General features: G+C 41.7%; 2 protein-coding genes across 3 annotated transcripts; both read left to right on the forward strand.

Annotated features, from left to right (window-relative positions):
• The first annotated feature begins 209 nt into the window (after positions 1–209).
• LOC118964987 (C-C motif chemokine 13-like) lies at positions 210–1,258 on the forward strand. The gene is made up of 3 exons (XM_036981619.2): positions 210–448; positions 535–652; positions 896–1,258. Exons 1-3 carry the CDS (start codon positions 385–387, stop codon positions 1,029–1,031), a joined length of 318 nt encoding a protein of 105 aa, XP_036837514.2. The 5' UTR covers positions 210–384; the 3' UTR covers positions 1,032–1,258.
• A 7,214-nt stretch (positions 1,259–8,472) lies between these two features.
• Positions 8,473–10,751, forward strand: LOC149971492 (C-C motif chemokine 13-like). Of its 2 annotated transcripts, XM_090223249.1 has the most exons (4): positions 8,473–8,708; positions 8,808–8,925; positions 9,169–9,363; positions 10,626–10,751. In XM_090223249.1, the coding sequence occupies exons 1-3, from the start codon at positions 8,645–8,647 to the stop codon at positions 9,332–9,334; spliced, it is 348 nt and encodes a 115-aa protein (XP_090079375.1). In that variant the 5' UTR covers positions 8,473–8,644; the 3' UTR covers positions 9,335–9,363; positions 10,626–10,751. The 2 variants fall into 2 exon arrangements, with proteins under 2 accessions (XP_090079375.1, XP_090079374.1); XM_090223248.1 differs by lacking the exon at positions 10,626–10,751 and having other exon boundaries at positions 9,169–9,448.
• Positions 10,752–13,647: the final 2,896 nt, after the last annotated feature.

Here is a 13,647-nt window from a genome sequence, read left to right on the forward strand (position 1 = left end):
CAGGTCAGATCAGACCACCAGAGCATCAACTAGACTTCTGACACAGAACCAGACCAGAACTTAAGAGACCGGAGCATAAGAGACCGGAGCATAAGAGACCGGAGCATAAGAGACCGGAGCATAAGAGACCGGAGCATAAGAGACCGGAGCATAAGAGACCGGAGCATAAGAGACCGGAGCATAAGAGACCGGAGCATAAGAGACCGGAGCATCAGAGACCGGAGCATCAGAGACCGGAGCATCAGAGACCGGAGCATCAGAGACCGGAGCATCAGAGACCGGAGCATCAGAGACCGGAGCATCAGAGACCGGAGCATCAGAGACCACAACATCAGAGAACATCTCAGACAATACAATCTTCAGCATCTCAACCATCTCTGAACCATGAAGACCCTGACTGCTCTACTCCTGCTGGGACTGCTCTGCTCCCTGCATACGACATCTGCAGGTGTGTGTGTGTGTGTGTGTAGCAATGCTGTGTAATACGCTGTTGGAGACCTGGAGATCTTTATGTTAACTGTGGTTTGTTTACAGGTGTCATCGCGTTGGAAATAGCACCTGAATGCTGTATGAAATTCAGCGCGAGGATCCCTCTTCAACAAGTAGTTTCTCTCAGAACAACCTCCAGTAGCTGCCCTCGCAAAGCACTGATGTAAGTAAGCATAGTCTACTCTAAACTGTAAACATCTGGGCTAGCCTGGTCCCAGATCTGTTTGTGACTTTACGTCAACTCCTTGTCATGCCAAACAGGACCAGGAGTGACAAGGAGTTGGTATGATAGCACAAACACACTTGGAACCAGGCTACATCCAGGCTACACTGTACAAGACAAGATGGAGCATTCATATTACAGACTGGATGTTCTGAGAGACAATGTGTTGTGTATCTGTTGCAGTTTCACCACAGAGAAAGAGAAGACATTTTGTGTTGACCCTTCTGAAGCCTGGGTCCAGAGTCATGTGACCAAGATTGAGAGCAGATCGACTACTGCCAAGACGACGATGATGTCATCAACCACCATCACCCCCTAACACCCCAACTCCTTGTTGGTGCACTATAAAGGAAATAGGTTGCCATTAGTGACGCAAACCTTGTCATGCATGTCTATACCCTATCTGAGATTGGTATAGAGGAGGTTCAATGTAATGTACTAGGTTAATACCCTATCTGAGATTGGTATAGAGGAGGTTCAATGTAATGTAGTAGGTTAATACCCTATCTGAGATTGGTATAGAGGAGGTTCAATGTAATGTACTAGGTTAATACCCTATCTGAGATTGGTATAGAGGAGGTTCAATGTAATGTACTAGGTTAATACCCTATCTGAGATTGGTATAGAGGAGGTTCAGTGTAATGTACTAGGTTAATACCCTATCTGAGATTGGTATAGAATATGTTCAGTAAATATGTTCAGTGTAATGTACTGCATTTTTGTTTTTCTAAAACTGTAAACATATTTGACATGTAACTATTCAGTAACCTATTTAATTTATTATTTTTTATAAATCTGTAGAAGATTTCAAACATCCTGCGAAAGAGTGGTTCTTATTATTCAATGAATGTATTAATGGGTTGTAACTAGGTCTATTCTACTGATATAGATATTAATGGGTTGTAAACTAGGTCTATTCTACTGATATAGATATTAATGTGTTGTAACTAGGTCTATTCTACTGATATAGATATTAATGGGTTGTAACTAGGTCTATTCTACTGATGTAGATATTAATGGGTTGTAACTAGGTCTATTCTACTGATATAGATATTAATGGGTCGTAACTAGGTCTATTCTACTGATGTAGATATTGATGGGTTGTAACTAGGTCTATTCTACTGATATAGATATTAATGGGTTGTAACTAGGTCTATTCAACTGATGTAGATATTGTATTTTTCTACTATACTGTCAACTGTTGGTCATCTGTTGTTTTTTTAATAAATGAAGACTTCTGAAGAATTCTATGATATTCATTCTAGTGTTAGATATAAGTGCCTTTAAACGGGGTACGGTAGTAGGTGTCAAGGGCACCGGTCTGACTTTGTCAAGGACTGCCACGCTGTTGGATTTTCCTTGCTCAAAGGTTTCCTGTGTGTATCATGAATGGTCCAACGAACATCCAGACAACTTCACACAACTGTGGGAAGCATTGGAGTCAACATGTGGAACGCTTTCAACACAATGTTTTCCTCAAACCGCTCCACAATAATCTCCAACACTGCTGGGATTTTCATCCTCAACAGTTTCCTGTGTGTATCAACAATGGTCCACCATCCACATCACACAACTGTGGGAAGCATAGGAGTCAACATGGACCAGTATCCCTGTTGGAAGCATAAGAGTCAACATGGGCCAGTATCCCTGTGGGATGCATAAGAGTCAACATGGGCCAGTATCCCTGTGGGAAGCATAGGAGTCAACATGGGCCAGTATCCCTGTGGGAAGCATAGGACCAGTATCCCTGTGGGAAACATAAGAGTCAACATGGGCCAGTATCCCTGTGGGAAGCATTAGAGTCAACATGGGCCAGTATCCCTGTGGGAAGCAGAAGAGTCAACATGGGCCAGTATCCCTGTGGGAAACATAGGAGTCAACATGGGCCAGTATCCCTGTGGGAAGCATAGGAGTCAACATGGGCCAGTATCCCTGTGGGAAGTATAAGAGTCAACATGGGCCAGTATCCCTGTGGGAAACATAGGAGTTAACATGGGCCAGTATCCCTGTGGGAAACATAGGAGTCAACATGGACCAGTATCCCTGTGGGAAGCATAAGAGTCAACATGGGCCAGTATCCCTGTGGGAAACATAGGAGTCAACATGGACCAGTATCCCTGTGGGAAGCATAAGAGTCAACATGGGCCAGTATCCCTGTGGGATGCATAAGAGTCAACATGGGCCAGGATCCCTGTGGGAAACATAGGAGTCAACATGGGCCAGTATCCCTGTGGGATGCATAAGAGTCAACATGGGCCAGTATCCCTGTGGGAAACATAGGAGTCAACATGGGCCAGTATCCCTGTGGGAAGCATAAGAGTCAACATGGGCCAGTATCCCTGTGGGAAACATAGGAGTCAACATGGACCAGTATCCCTGTGGGAAACATAGGAGTCAACATGGGCCAGTATCCCTGTGGGAAGCATAAGAGTCAACATGGGCCAGTATCCCTGTGGGAAGCATAAGAGTCAACATGGGCCAGTATCCCTGTGGGATGCATAAGAGTCAACATGGGCCAGTATCCCTGTGGGAAACATAGGAGTCAACATGGGCCAGTATCCCTGTGGGAAACATAGGAGTCAACATGGGCCAGTATCCCTGTGGGAAACATTGGAGTCAACATGGGCCAGTATCCCTGTGGGAAGCATAAGAGTCAACATGGGCCAGTATCCCTGTGGGAAACATAAGAGTCAACATGGGCCAGTATCCCTGTGGGATGCATAAGAGTCAACATGGGCCAGTATCCCTGTGGGATGCATAAGAGTCAACATGGGCCAGTATCCCTGTGGGATGCATAGGAGTCAACATGGGCCAGTATCCCTGTGGGAAACATTGGAGTCAACATGGGCCAGTATCCCTGTGGGAAGCATAAGAGTCAACATGGACCAGTATCCCTGTGGGATGCATAAGAGTCAACATGGGCCAGTATCCCTGTGGGAAACATAGGAGTCAACATGGGCCAGTATCCCTGTGGGAAACATTGGAGTCAACATGGGCCAGTATCCCTGTGGGATGCATAAGAGTCAACATGGGCCAGTATCCCTGTGGGAAGCATAAGAGTCAACATGGGCCAGTATCCCTGTGGGAAACATAAGAGTCAACATGGGCCAGTATCCCTGTGGGAAACATTGGAGTCAACATGGGCCAGTATCCCTGTGGGAAGCATAAGAGTCAACATGGGCCAGTATCCCTGTGGGAAGCATAAGAGTCAACATGGGCCAGTATCCCTGTGGGAAACATAAGAGTCAACATGGGCCAGTATCCCTGTGGGAAACATAAGAGTCAACATGGGCCAGTATCCCTGTGGGAAGCATAAGAGTCAACATGGGCCAGTATCCCTGTGGGATGCTATGGACACCTAGTGTTCATGTCGAGGCTGTTCTGAAGGAAGAACAGTATTAGAGAGGTGTTCTTAATGTTTTGTACACTCAGTGTGTCTCCTTTTTGTGGAGATCATTATTTTAAACTTTACATTGTTCAACTTTGCCAAAAAGAACATCAAGGAGCACTCAGTTATATTCCAGAACCCAGGTAAAGAACACTAAGGAGCACTCAGTTCTATTCCAGAACACAGGTAAAGAACACCAAGGAGCACTCAGTTCTATTCCAGAACCCAGGTAAAGAACACCAAGGAGCACTCAGTTATATTCCAGAAGTCAGGTAAAGAACACTAAGGAGCACTCAGTTATATTCCAGAAGTCAGTTAAAGAACACCAAGGAGCACTCAGTTCTATTCCAGAACCCAGGTAAAGAACACTAAGGAGCACTCAGTTCTATTCCAGAACACACGTAAAGAACACCAAGGAGCACTCAGTTCTACTCCAGAACACAGGTAAAGAACACTAAGGAGCACTCAGTTATATTCCAGAACACACGTAAAGAACACCAAGGAGCACTCAGTTCTACTCCAGAACACAGGTAAAGAACACTAAGGAGCACTCAGTTCTATTCCAGAACCCAGGTAAAGAACACCAAGGAGCACTCAGTTATATTCCAGAAGTCAGGTAAAGAACACCAAGGAGCACTCAGTTATATTCCAGAACCCAGGTAAAGAACACCAAGGAGCACTCAGTTATATTCCAGAAGTCAGGTAAAGAACACCAAGGAGCACTCAGTTATATTCCAGAACCCAGGTAAAGAACACCAAGGAGCACTCAGTTCTACTCTAGAAGTCAGTTAAAGAACACCAAGGAGCACTCAGTTCTATTCCAGAACCCAGGTAAAGAACACTAAGGAGCACTCAGTTCTATTCCAGAAGTCAGGTAAAGAACACCAAGGAGCACTCAGTTCTACTCCAGAAGTCAGTTAAAGAACACCAAGGAGCACTCAGTTCTATTCCAGAACCCAGGTAAAGAACACTAAGGAGCACTCAGTTATATTCCAGAAGCCAGGTAAAGAACACCAAGGAGCACTCAGTTCTATTCCAGAAGTCAGTTAAAGAACACCAAGGAGCACTCAGTTCTATTCCAGAACCCAGGTAAAGAACACTAAGGAGCACTCAGTTCTATTCCAGAAGTCAGGTAAAGAACACCAAGGAGCACTCAGTTCTACTCCAGAAGTCAGTTAAAGAACACCAAGGAGCACTCAGTTCTACCCCAGAACACAGGTAAAGAACACCAAGGAGGACTCAGTTCTATTCCAGAACCCAGGTAAAGAACACCAAGGAGCACTCAGTTCTACTCCAGAACACAGGTAAAGAACACCAAGGAGCACTCAGTTCTACTCCAGAACACAGCTAAAGAACACCAAGGAGCACTCAGTTCTATTCCAGAACACAGGTAAAGAACACCAAGGAGCACTCAGTTCTATTCCAGAACACAGGTAAAGAACATCAAGGAGCACTCAGTTCTATTCCAGAACACACGTAAAGAACACCAAGGAGCACTCAGTTCTATTCCAGAACACACGTAAAGAACACCAAGGAGCACTGAGTTCTATTCCAGAACACAGGTAAATAACACCAAGGAGCACTCAGTTCTATTCCAGAACACAGGTAAAGAACACTAAGGAGCACTCAGTTCTATTCCAGAAGTCAGTTAAAGAACACCAAGGAGCACTCAGTTCTATTCCAGAACACAGGTAAAGAACACTAAGGAGCACTCAGTTATATTCCAGAAGTCAGTTAAAGAACACTAAGGAGCACTCAGTTATATTCCAGAAGTCAGGTAAAGAACACCAAGGAGCACTCAGTTATATTCCAGAACCCAGGTAAAGAACACCAAGGAGCACTCAGTTCTACTCTAGAAGTCAGTTAAAGAACACCAAGGAGCACTCAGTTCTATTCCAGAACCCAGGTAAAGAACACTAAGGAGCACTCAGTTCTATTCCAGAAGTCAGGTAAAGAACACCAAGGAGCACTCAGTTCTACTCCAGAAGTCAGTTAAAGAACACCAAGGAGCACTCAGTTCTATTCCAGAACCCAGGTAAAGAACACTAAGGAGCACTCAGTTATATTCCAGAAGCCAGGTAAAGAACACCAAGGAGCACTCAGTTCTATTCCAGAAGTCAGTTAAAGAACACCAAGGAGCACTCAGTTCTATTCCAGAACCCAGGTAAAGAACACTAAGGAGCACTCAGTTCTATTCCAGAAGTCAGGTAAAGAACACCAAGGAGCACTCAGTTCTACTCCAGAAGTCAGTTAAAGAACACCAAGGAGCACTCAGTTCTACCCCAGAACACAGGTAAAGAACACCAAGGAGGACTCAGTTCTATTCCAGAACCCAGGTAAAGAACACCAAGGAGCACTCAGTTCTACTCCAGAACACAGGTAAAGAACACCAAGGAGCACTCAGTTCTACTCCAGAACACAGCTAAAGAACACCAAGGAGCACTCAGTTCTATTCCAGAACACAGGTAAAGAACACCAAGGAGCACTCAGTTCTATTCCAGAACACAGGTAAAGAACATCAAGGAGCACTCAGTTCTATTCCAGAACACACGTAAAGAACACCAAGGAGCACTCAGTTCTATTCCAGAACACACGTAAAGAACACCAAGGAGCACTGAGTTCTATTCCAGAACACAGGTAAATAACACCAAGGAAAACTCAGTTATATTCCAGAACACAGGTAAAGAACACCAAGGAGCACTCAGTTCTATTCCAGAACAGATAAAGAACACTAAGAATCTAAAGAAGCTAAAACTCCCAAGTGCCAATGGAGGTTCAGACCAGTCAGACCAGATAGAAATGTATCTTCCAGGCTGTATCACAACCGGCCGTGATTGAGAGTCCCATAGGGCGGCGCACAACTGGCCCAACGTCTGGGCAGAGGAACACACCCTTATGTAAAGGGACAGGCCGCTGAGATAATATGCTACCATGGCAACCTTAATACATACCGTCAGGCAGCCAAAGCTGACCAATCACGGCAGATTCCTCCTTTCCTATGTTTGACAAGGCATATGCGTGATCAGCTTTAGAGGAGAAAGGTGGTGTTGTTGACGTGCCTTGGATAGGTTTAGATTAGAACTCACCTGGGCTGCGTTCAGTAGGACACTACGTTGTGGAATTGTGTCAGGTCTATTCAAAGCATTTCTATCTGCTGAACGCAGCCCTGCTGAAGTTAGACTTTTGTAGACTGCATTTTAATCATCACTCTCTTATCATTTGTATTGCATGAATGTTGAACAATTTATGTTCTGGAAATAATCTGGGATTCACAGATTATTTATTAAAACAACACTTTGAAACTGACGTCGTCTAACACTTTCTATAATTTACATTTTGGAATGTATTAGACACTGATCTGAGAAGGGTTCATATTTTAATATTTAGGTATTTAGATTTCTACAGATCAACCAATCAGAAATCAATACATCAACAACAAACATGAACATAAACATTTAAATATAAACGGTTTATTCTCTTTAATATGGTATTTGTTCTATCCATAGCAGAAAAGAGCCTCCATGCCACTCAGTGCTATTATAGATCTGACCCCAGGCCAGTGCAGCTCCATACTGACCAACACACATCTCACAGCACAACACCAGTGCCAAACTGACCTGGAGTCAGTCTCTGTATCACATCTGACATCAGCTTATTTGAAAACAGGGGAGTTGAGCTGGGTGGGGTGGGGAGCGGGCAGGGATTTCGGGGGGCAGTTCTAGGAGGCAATATCACACCTCATAGCTTGGATCCGATACGTTGTGTGTGACTGGGGCCAAGCAATGCTAGAACCCACGTTGTGAAAGATTTAGGTTTTATCCAAGAGTGTTGTGTGTGTTGCAAGTTGACTTCTTGCTCCAGTATGGCTGTAGACTTGGAGGCAGATCGTTTCTGCATGAATGTTATTTTACATAATGTGCCTTCCTCTGACACCTAACGGACCAAAAGCTGTGATCTTTAGCCCACAACCTAACAGGTCTATAACTCTGAACTTTAACCAACAACCTAACAGGTCTATAACTCTGTTCATTAACCAACAACTTAACAGGTCTGTAACTCTGTGAACTTTAACCAACAACCTAACAGGTCTATAACTCTGAACATTAACCAACAACCTAACAGGTCGATAACTCTGAACATTAACCAACAACCTAACAGGTCTGTAACTCTGTGAACTTTAACCAACAACCTAACAGGTCTGTAACTCTGTGAACTTTAACCAACAACCTAACAGGTCTATAACTCTGAACATTAACCAACAAACTATTTTGATACCTTTCAAGAATGTCAGAACCAATGCATAATGTACATATGAATGCTGAGCAAGCAATTCTACACAAGTTGTTATTGTCAGCAATGAAGAAGTGAGTCCACTTTTTACCAGGGAAGAGGAACAGAAATTGAGGGAAGGGCTTTTCATGGTTGAGTTGTTATGTAATAGCTGTTTATATATAATGAGAGAACAGAACTCAGACATAGAAGACCAGAACATCAGAGAACATCTCAGACAATACAATCTTCAGCATCTCAACCATCTCTGAACCATGAAGACCCTGACTGCTCTACTCCTCCTGGGACTGCTCTGCTCCCTGCATATGACGTCTGCAGGTGTGTGTGTGTGTGTGTTGGGGAGTGGATGACTACCCATATTGTGTAATACGCTGGAGCTCTTTATGTTAACTGTGGTTTATGATAATTTGTTTACAGGTGTCATTAAGTTGGAAACGTCAACTGAATGCTGTCTAAAGATCAGCCCGAGAATCCCTCTTCAACAAGTGGTTTCTCTCAGAACAACCTCCAGTAGCTGCCCTCGCAAAGCACTGATGTAAGTAAGCATAGTCTACTCTAAACTGTAAACATCTGGGCTAGCCTGGTCCCAGATCTGTTTGTGACTTCAAGTCAACTCCTTGTCATGCCAAACACGACCAGGAGTGACAAGGAGTTGGTATGATAGCACAAACACACCTGGAACCAGGCTACATCCAGGCTACACTGTACAAGACAAGATGGAGCATTCATATTACAGACTGGATGTTCTGAGAGACAATGTGTTGTGTATCTGTTGCAGTTTCACCACAAAGAAAGGGAAGACATTTTGTGTTGACCCTTCTGAAGCCTGGGTCCAGAGTCATGTGACCAAGATTGAGAGCAGATCGACTACTGCCAAGACGACGATGATGTCATCAACTACCATCATATTTATATTAATGGGTTGTAAACTAGGTCTATTCTAATGATATTTATATTAATGTGTTGTAACTAGGTCTATTCTACTGATATAGATATTAATGGGTTGTAACTAGGTCTATTCAACTGATATAGATATTAATGGGTTGTAACTAGGTCTATTCTACTGATATAGATATTAATGGGTTGTAACTAGGTCTATTCTACTGATATATATATTAATGGGTTGTAACTAGGTCTATTCTACTGATATAGATATTAATGGGTTGTAACTAGGTCTATTCTACTGATATATATATTAATGTGTTGTAACTAGGTCTATTCTACTGATATAAATATTAATGGGTTGTAACTAGGTCTATTCTACTGATATAGATATTAATGGGTTGTAACTAGGTCTATTCTACTGATATAGATATTAATGGGTTGTAACTAGGTCTATTCTACTGATATAGATATTAATGGGTTGTAACTAGGTCTATTCTACTGATATAGATATTGATGGGTTGTAACTAGGTCTATTCTACTGATGTAGATATTGATGGGTTGTAACTAGGTCTATTCTACTGATATAGATATTAATGGGTTGTAACTAGGTCTATTCAACTGATATAGATATTAATGGGTTGTAACTAGGTCTATTCTACTGATATAGATATTAATGGGTTGTAACTAGGTCTATTCTACTGATATAGATATTAATGGGTTGTAACTAGGTCTATTCTACTGATATAGATATTGATGGGTTGTAACTAGGTCTATTCTACTGATATAGATATTGATGGGTTGTAACTAGGTCTATTCTACTGATATAGATATTAATGGATTGTAACTAGGTCTATTCTACTGATATAGATATTAATGGGTTGTAACTAGGTCTATTCTACTGATATATATATTAATGGGTTGTAACTAGGTCTATTCTACTGATATAGATATTAATGGGTTGTAACTAGGTCTATTCTACTGATATATATATTAATGGGTTGTAACTAGGTCTATTCTACTGATATAGATATTAATGGGTATATATATATATATTAATGGGTTGTAACTAGGTCTATTCTACTGATATATATATTAATGGGTTGTAACTAGGTCTATTCTACTGATATATATATTAATGGGTTGTAACTAGGTCTATTCTACTGATATAGATATTAATGGGTTGTAACTAGGTCTATTCTACTGATATAGATATTGATGGGTTGTAACTAGGTCTATTCTACTGATATAGATATTGATGGGTTGTAACTAGGTCTATTCTACTGATATAGATATTAATGGGTTGTAACTAGGTCTATTCTACTGATATAGATATTAATGGGTTGTAACTAGGTCTATTCTACTATACTGATATATATATTAATGGGTTGTAACTAGGTCTATTCTACTGATATAGATATTAATGTGTTGTAACTAGGTCTATTCTACTGATATAGATATTAATGGGTTGTAACTAGGTCTATTCTACTGATATAGATATTGATGGGTTGTAACTAGGTCTATTCTACTGATATATATATTAATGGGTTGTAACTAGGTCTATTCTACTGATATAGATATTAATGGGTTGTAACTAGGTCTATTCTACTGATATAAATATTAATGGGTTGTAACTAGGTCTATTCTACTGATATAGATATTAGTGGGTTGTAACTAGGTCTATTCTACTGATATAGATATTAATGGGTTGTAACTAGGTCTATTCTACTGATATAGATATTAATGGGTTGTAACTAGGTCTATTCTACTGATATAGATATTAATGGGTTGTAACTAGGTCTATTCTACTGATATAGATATTAATGGGTTGTAACTAGGTCTATTCTACTGATATAGATATTGATGGGTTGTAACTAGGTCTATTCTACTGATGTAGATATTAATGGGTTGTAACTAGGTCTATTCTACTGATATAGATATTAATGTGTTGTAACTAGGTCTATTCTACTGATAAAATGGAGATGTATGGGTAAACCACTTCTCCAATCTTTTTGGCTCTATAACAAAGAATAAAGAGCAAAAACATATACATGATCAAATACAGATCTTAGAATCAACTATTAAAGACTACCAGAACCCACTGGATTCTCCAATTACATTGAATGAGTTACAGGACAAAATAAAAACCCTCCAACCTGCACACCCTAATTGACAACCAAAACAAAGGCAAAGTCTTCTCATGCTTTGTTGATTTAAAAAAAGCCTTCGACTCAATTTGGCATGAGGGTCTGCCATACAAACTGATGGAAAGTGGTGTTGGGGGTAAAACATACGACATTATAAAATCCATGTACACAAACAACAAGTGTGCGGTTAAAATTGGCAAAAAACACACACATTTCTTCACACAGGGTCGTGGGGTTAGACAGGGATGCAGCTTAAGCCCCACCCTCTTCAACATATATATCAACGAATTGGCGCGGGCACTAGAAAAGTCTGCAGCACCCGGCCTCCCCCTGCTAGAATCCGAAGTCAAATGTCTGCTGTTTGCTGATGATCTGGTGCTTCTGTCACCAACCAAGGAGGGCCTACAGCAGCACCTAGATCTTATGCACAGATTCTGTCAGACCTGGGCCCTGACAGTAAATCTCAGTAAGACCAAAATAATGGTGTTCCAAAAAAGGTCCAGTCACCAGGACCACAAATACAAATTCCATCTAGACACTGTTGCCCTAGAGCACACAAAAATCTATACATACCTTGGCCTAAACATCAGCGCCACAGGTAACTTCCACAAAGCTGTGAACGATCTGAGAGACAAGGCAAGAAGGGCATTCTATGCCATCAAAAGGAACATAAATTTCAACATACTAATTAGGATTTGGCTAAAAATACTTGAATCAGTCATAGAGCCCATTGCCCTTTATGGTTGTGAGGTCTGGGGTCCGCTCACCAACCAAGACTTCACAAAATGGGACAAACACCAAATTGAGACTCTGCACGCAGAATTCTGCAAAAATATCCTCCGTGTACAACGTAGAACACCAAATAATGCATGCAGAGCAGAATTAGGCCGATACCCACTAATTATCAAAATCCAGAAAAGCGCCGTTAAATTCTATAACCACCTAAAAGGAAGCGATTCCCAAACCTTCCATAACAAAGCCATCACCTACAGAGAGATGAACCTGGAGAAGAGTCCCCTAAGCACGCTGGTCCTGGGGCTCTGTTCACAAACACAAACACACCCTACAGAGCCCCAGGACAACAGCACAATTAGACCCAACCAAATCATGAGAAAACAAAAAGATAATTACTTGACACATTGGAAAGAATTAACAAAAAAACAGAGCAAACTAGAATGCTATTTGGCCCTAAACAGAGAGTACACAGCGGCAGAATACCTGACCACTGTGACTGACCCAAAATTAAGGAAAGCTTTGACTATGTACAGACTCAGTGAGAATAGCCTTGCTATTGAGAAAGGCCGCCATAGGCAGACATGGCTCTCAAGTCAGTATGATTGTATAACAGATGGGTCAGTCAATATGATTGTAGAGCCAGATGGGTCAGTCAGTATGATTATAGAGCCAGATGGGTCAGTCAGTATGATTATAGAGCCAGATGGGTCAGTCAGTATGATTGTAGAGCCAGATGGGTCAGTCAGTATGATTGTATAACAGATGGGTCAGTCAGTATGATTGTATAACAGATGGGTCAGTCAGTATGATTGTAGAGTCAGATGGGTCAGTCAGTATGATTGTATAACAGATGGGTCAGTCAGTATGATTGTATAACAGATGGGTCAGTCAGTATGATTGTAGAGCCAGATGGGTCAGTCAGTATGATTGTAGAGCCAGATGGGTCAGTCAGTATGATTGTATAACAGATGGGTCAGTCAGTATGATTGTATAACAGATGGGTCAGTCAGTATGATTGTAGAGCCAGATGGGTCAGTCAGTATGATTGTATAACAGATGGGTCAGTCAGTATGATTGTATAACAGATGGGTCAGTCAGTATGATTGCATATCAGGCCTACAGGAAGTCTTCTGTCATTTTGAATACAAAACATAATGGAATCATTTTTCTAGAATTTCTTGAAATTATATTTTACAGTAAAAGGCTGTTTCTGCTGAGTGTGAAGTGAGTGTGGGTAGAGAGATAGAGTAGAGAAATAGAGTATACTGTAGTCTAGTGAAGTTGGTGTGAGTGTAGGGAGAGATAGAGTATACTGTAGTCTAGTGAAGTTGGTGTGAGTGTGGGGAGAGTACAGTAGTCTAGTGAAGTTGGTGTGAGTGTAGGGAGAGATACAGAGTATACTGTAGTCTAGTGAAGTTGGTGTGAGTGTAGGGAGAGTACAGAGTCTACAGGAGTCTAGTGAAGTTGGTGTGAGTGTGGGGAGAGTACAGTAG

The sequence above is a fragment of the Oncorhynchus mykiss genome, chromosome 26 (genome assembly GCF_057628025.1).
Source record: "Oncorhynchus mykiss isolate SJ-2025 chromosome 26, ASM5762802v1, whole genome shotgun sequence".
In the NCBI taxonomy this organism is placed as follows: domain Eukaryota; kingdom Metazoa; phylum Chordata; class Actinopteri; order Salmoniformes; family Salmonidae; genus Oncorhynchus; species Oncorhynchus mykiss.

What these genes read in the sequence shown, in the direction of transcription:
- LOC149971492 (XM_090223249.1), top strand. Translation starts at nt 8,645, where the DNA reads ATGAAGACCCTGACTGCTCTACTCCTCCTGGGACTGCTCTGCTCCCTG. An exon ending in CCTGCATATGACGTCTGCAG is followed by an intron (nt 8,709 to 8,807) that starts GTGTGTGTGTGT and finishes ATTTGTTTACAG; the next exon opens with GTGTCATTAAGTTGGAAACG. An exon ending in TGCCCTCGCAAAGCACTGAT is followed by an intron (nt 8,926 to 9,168) that starts GTAAGTAAGCAT and finishes TATCTGTTGCAG; the next exon opens with TTTCACCACAAAGAAAGGGA.
- LOC118964987 (XM_036981619.2), top strand. Translation starts at nt 385, where the DNA reads ATGAAGACCCTGACTGCTCTACTCCTGCTGGGACTGCTCTGCTCCCTG. An exon ending in CCTGCATACGACATCTGCAG is followed by an intron (nt 449 to 534) that starts GTGTGTGTGTGT and finishes GTTTGTTTACAG; the next exon opens with GTGTCATCGCGTTGGAAATA. An exon ending in TGCCCTCGCAAAGCACTGAT is followed by an intron (nt 653 to 895) that starts GTAAGTAAGCAT and finishes TATCTGTTGCAG; the next exon opens with TTTCACCACAGAGAAAGAGA.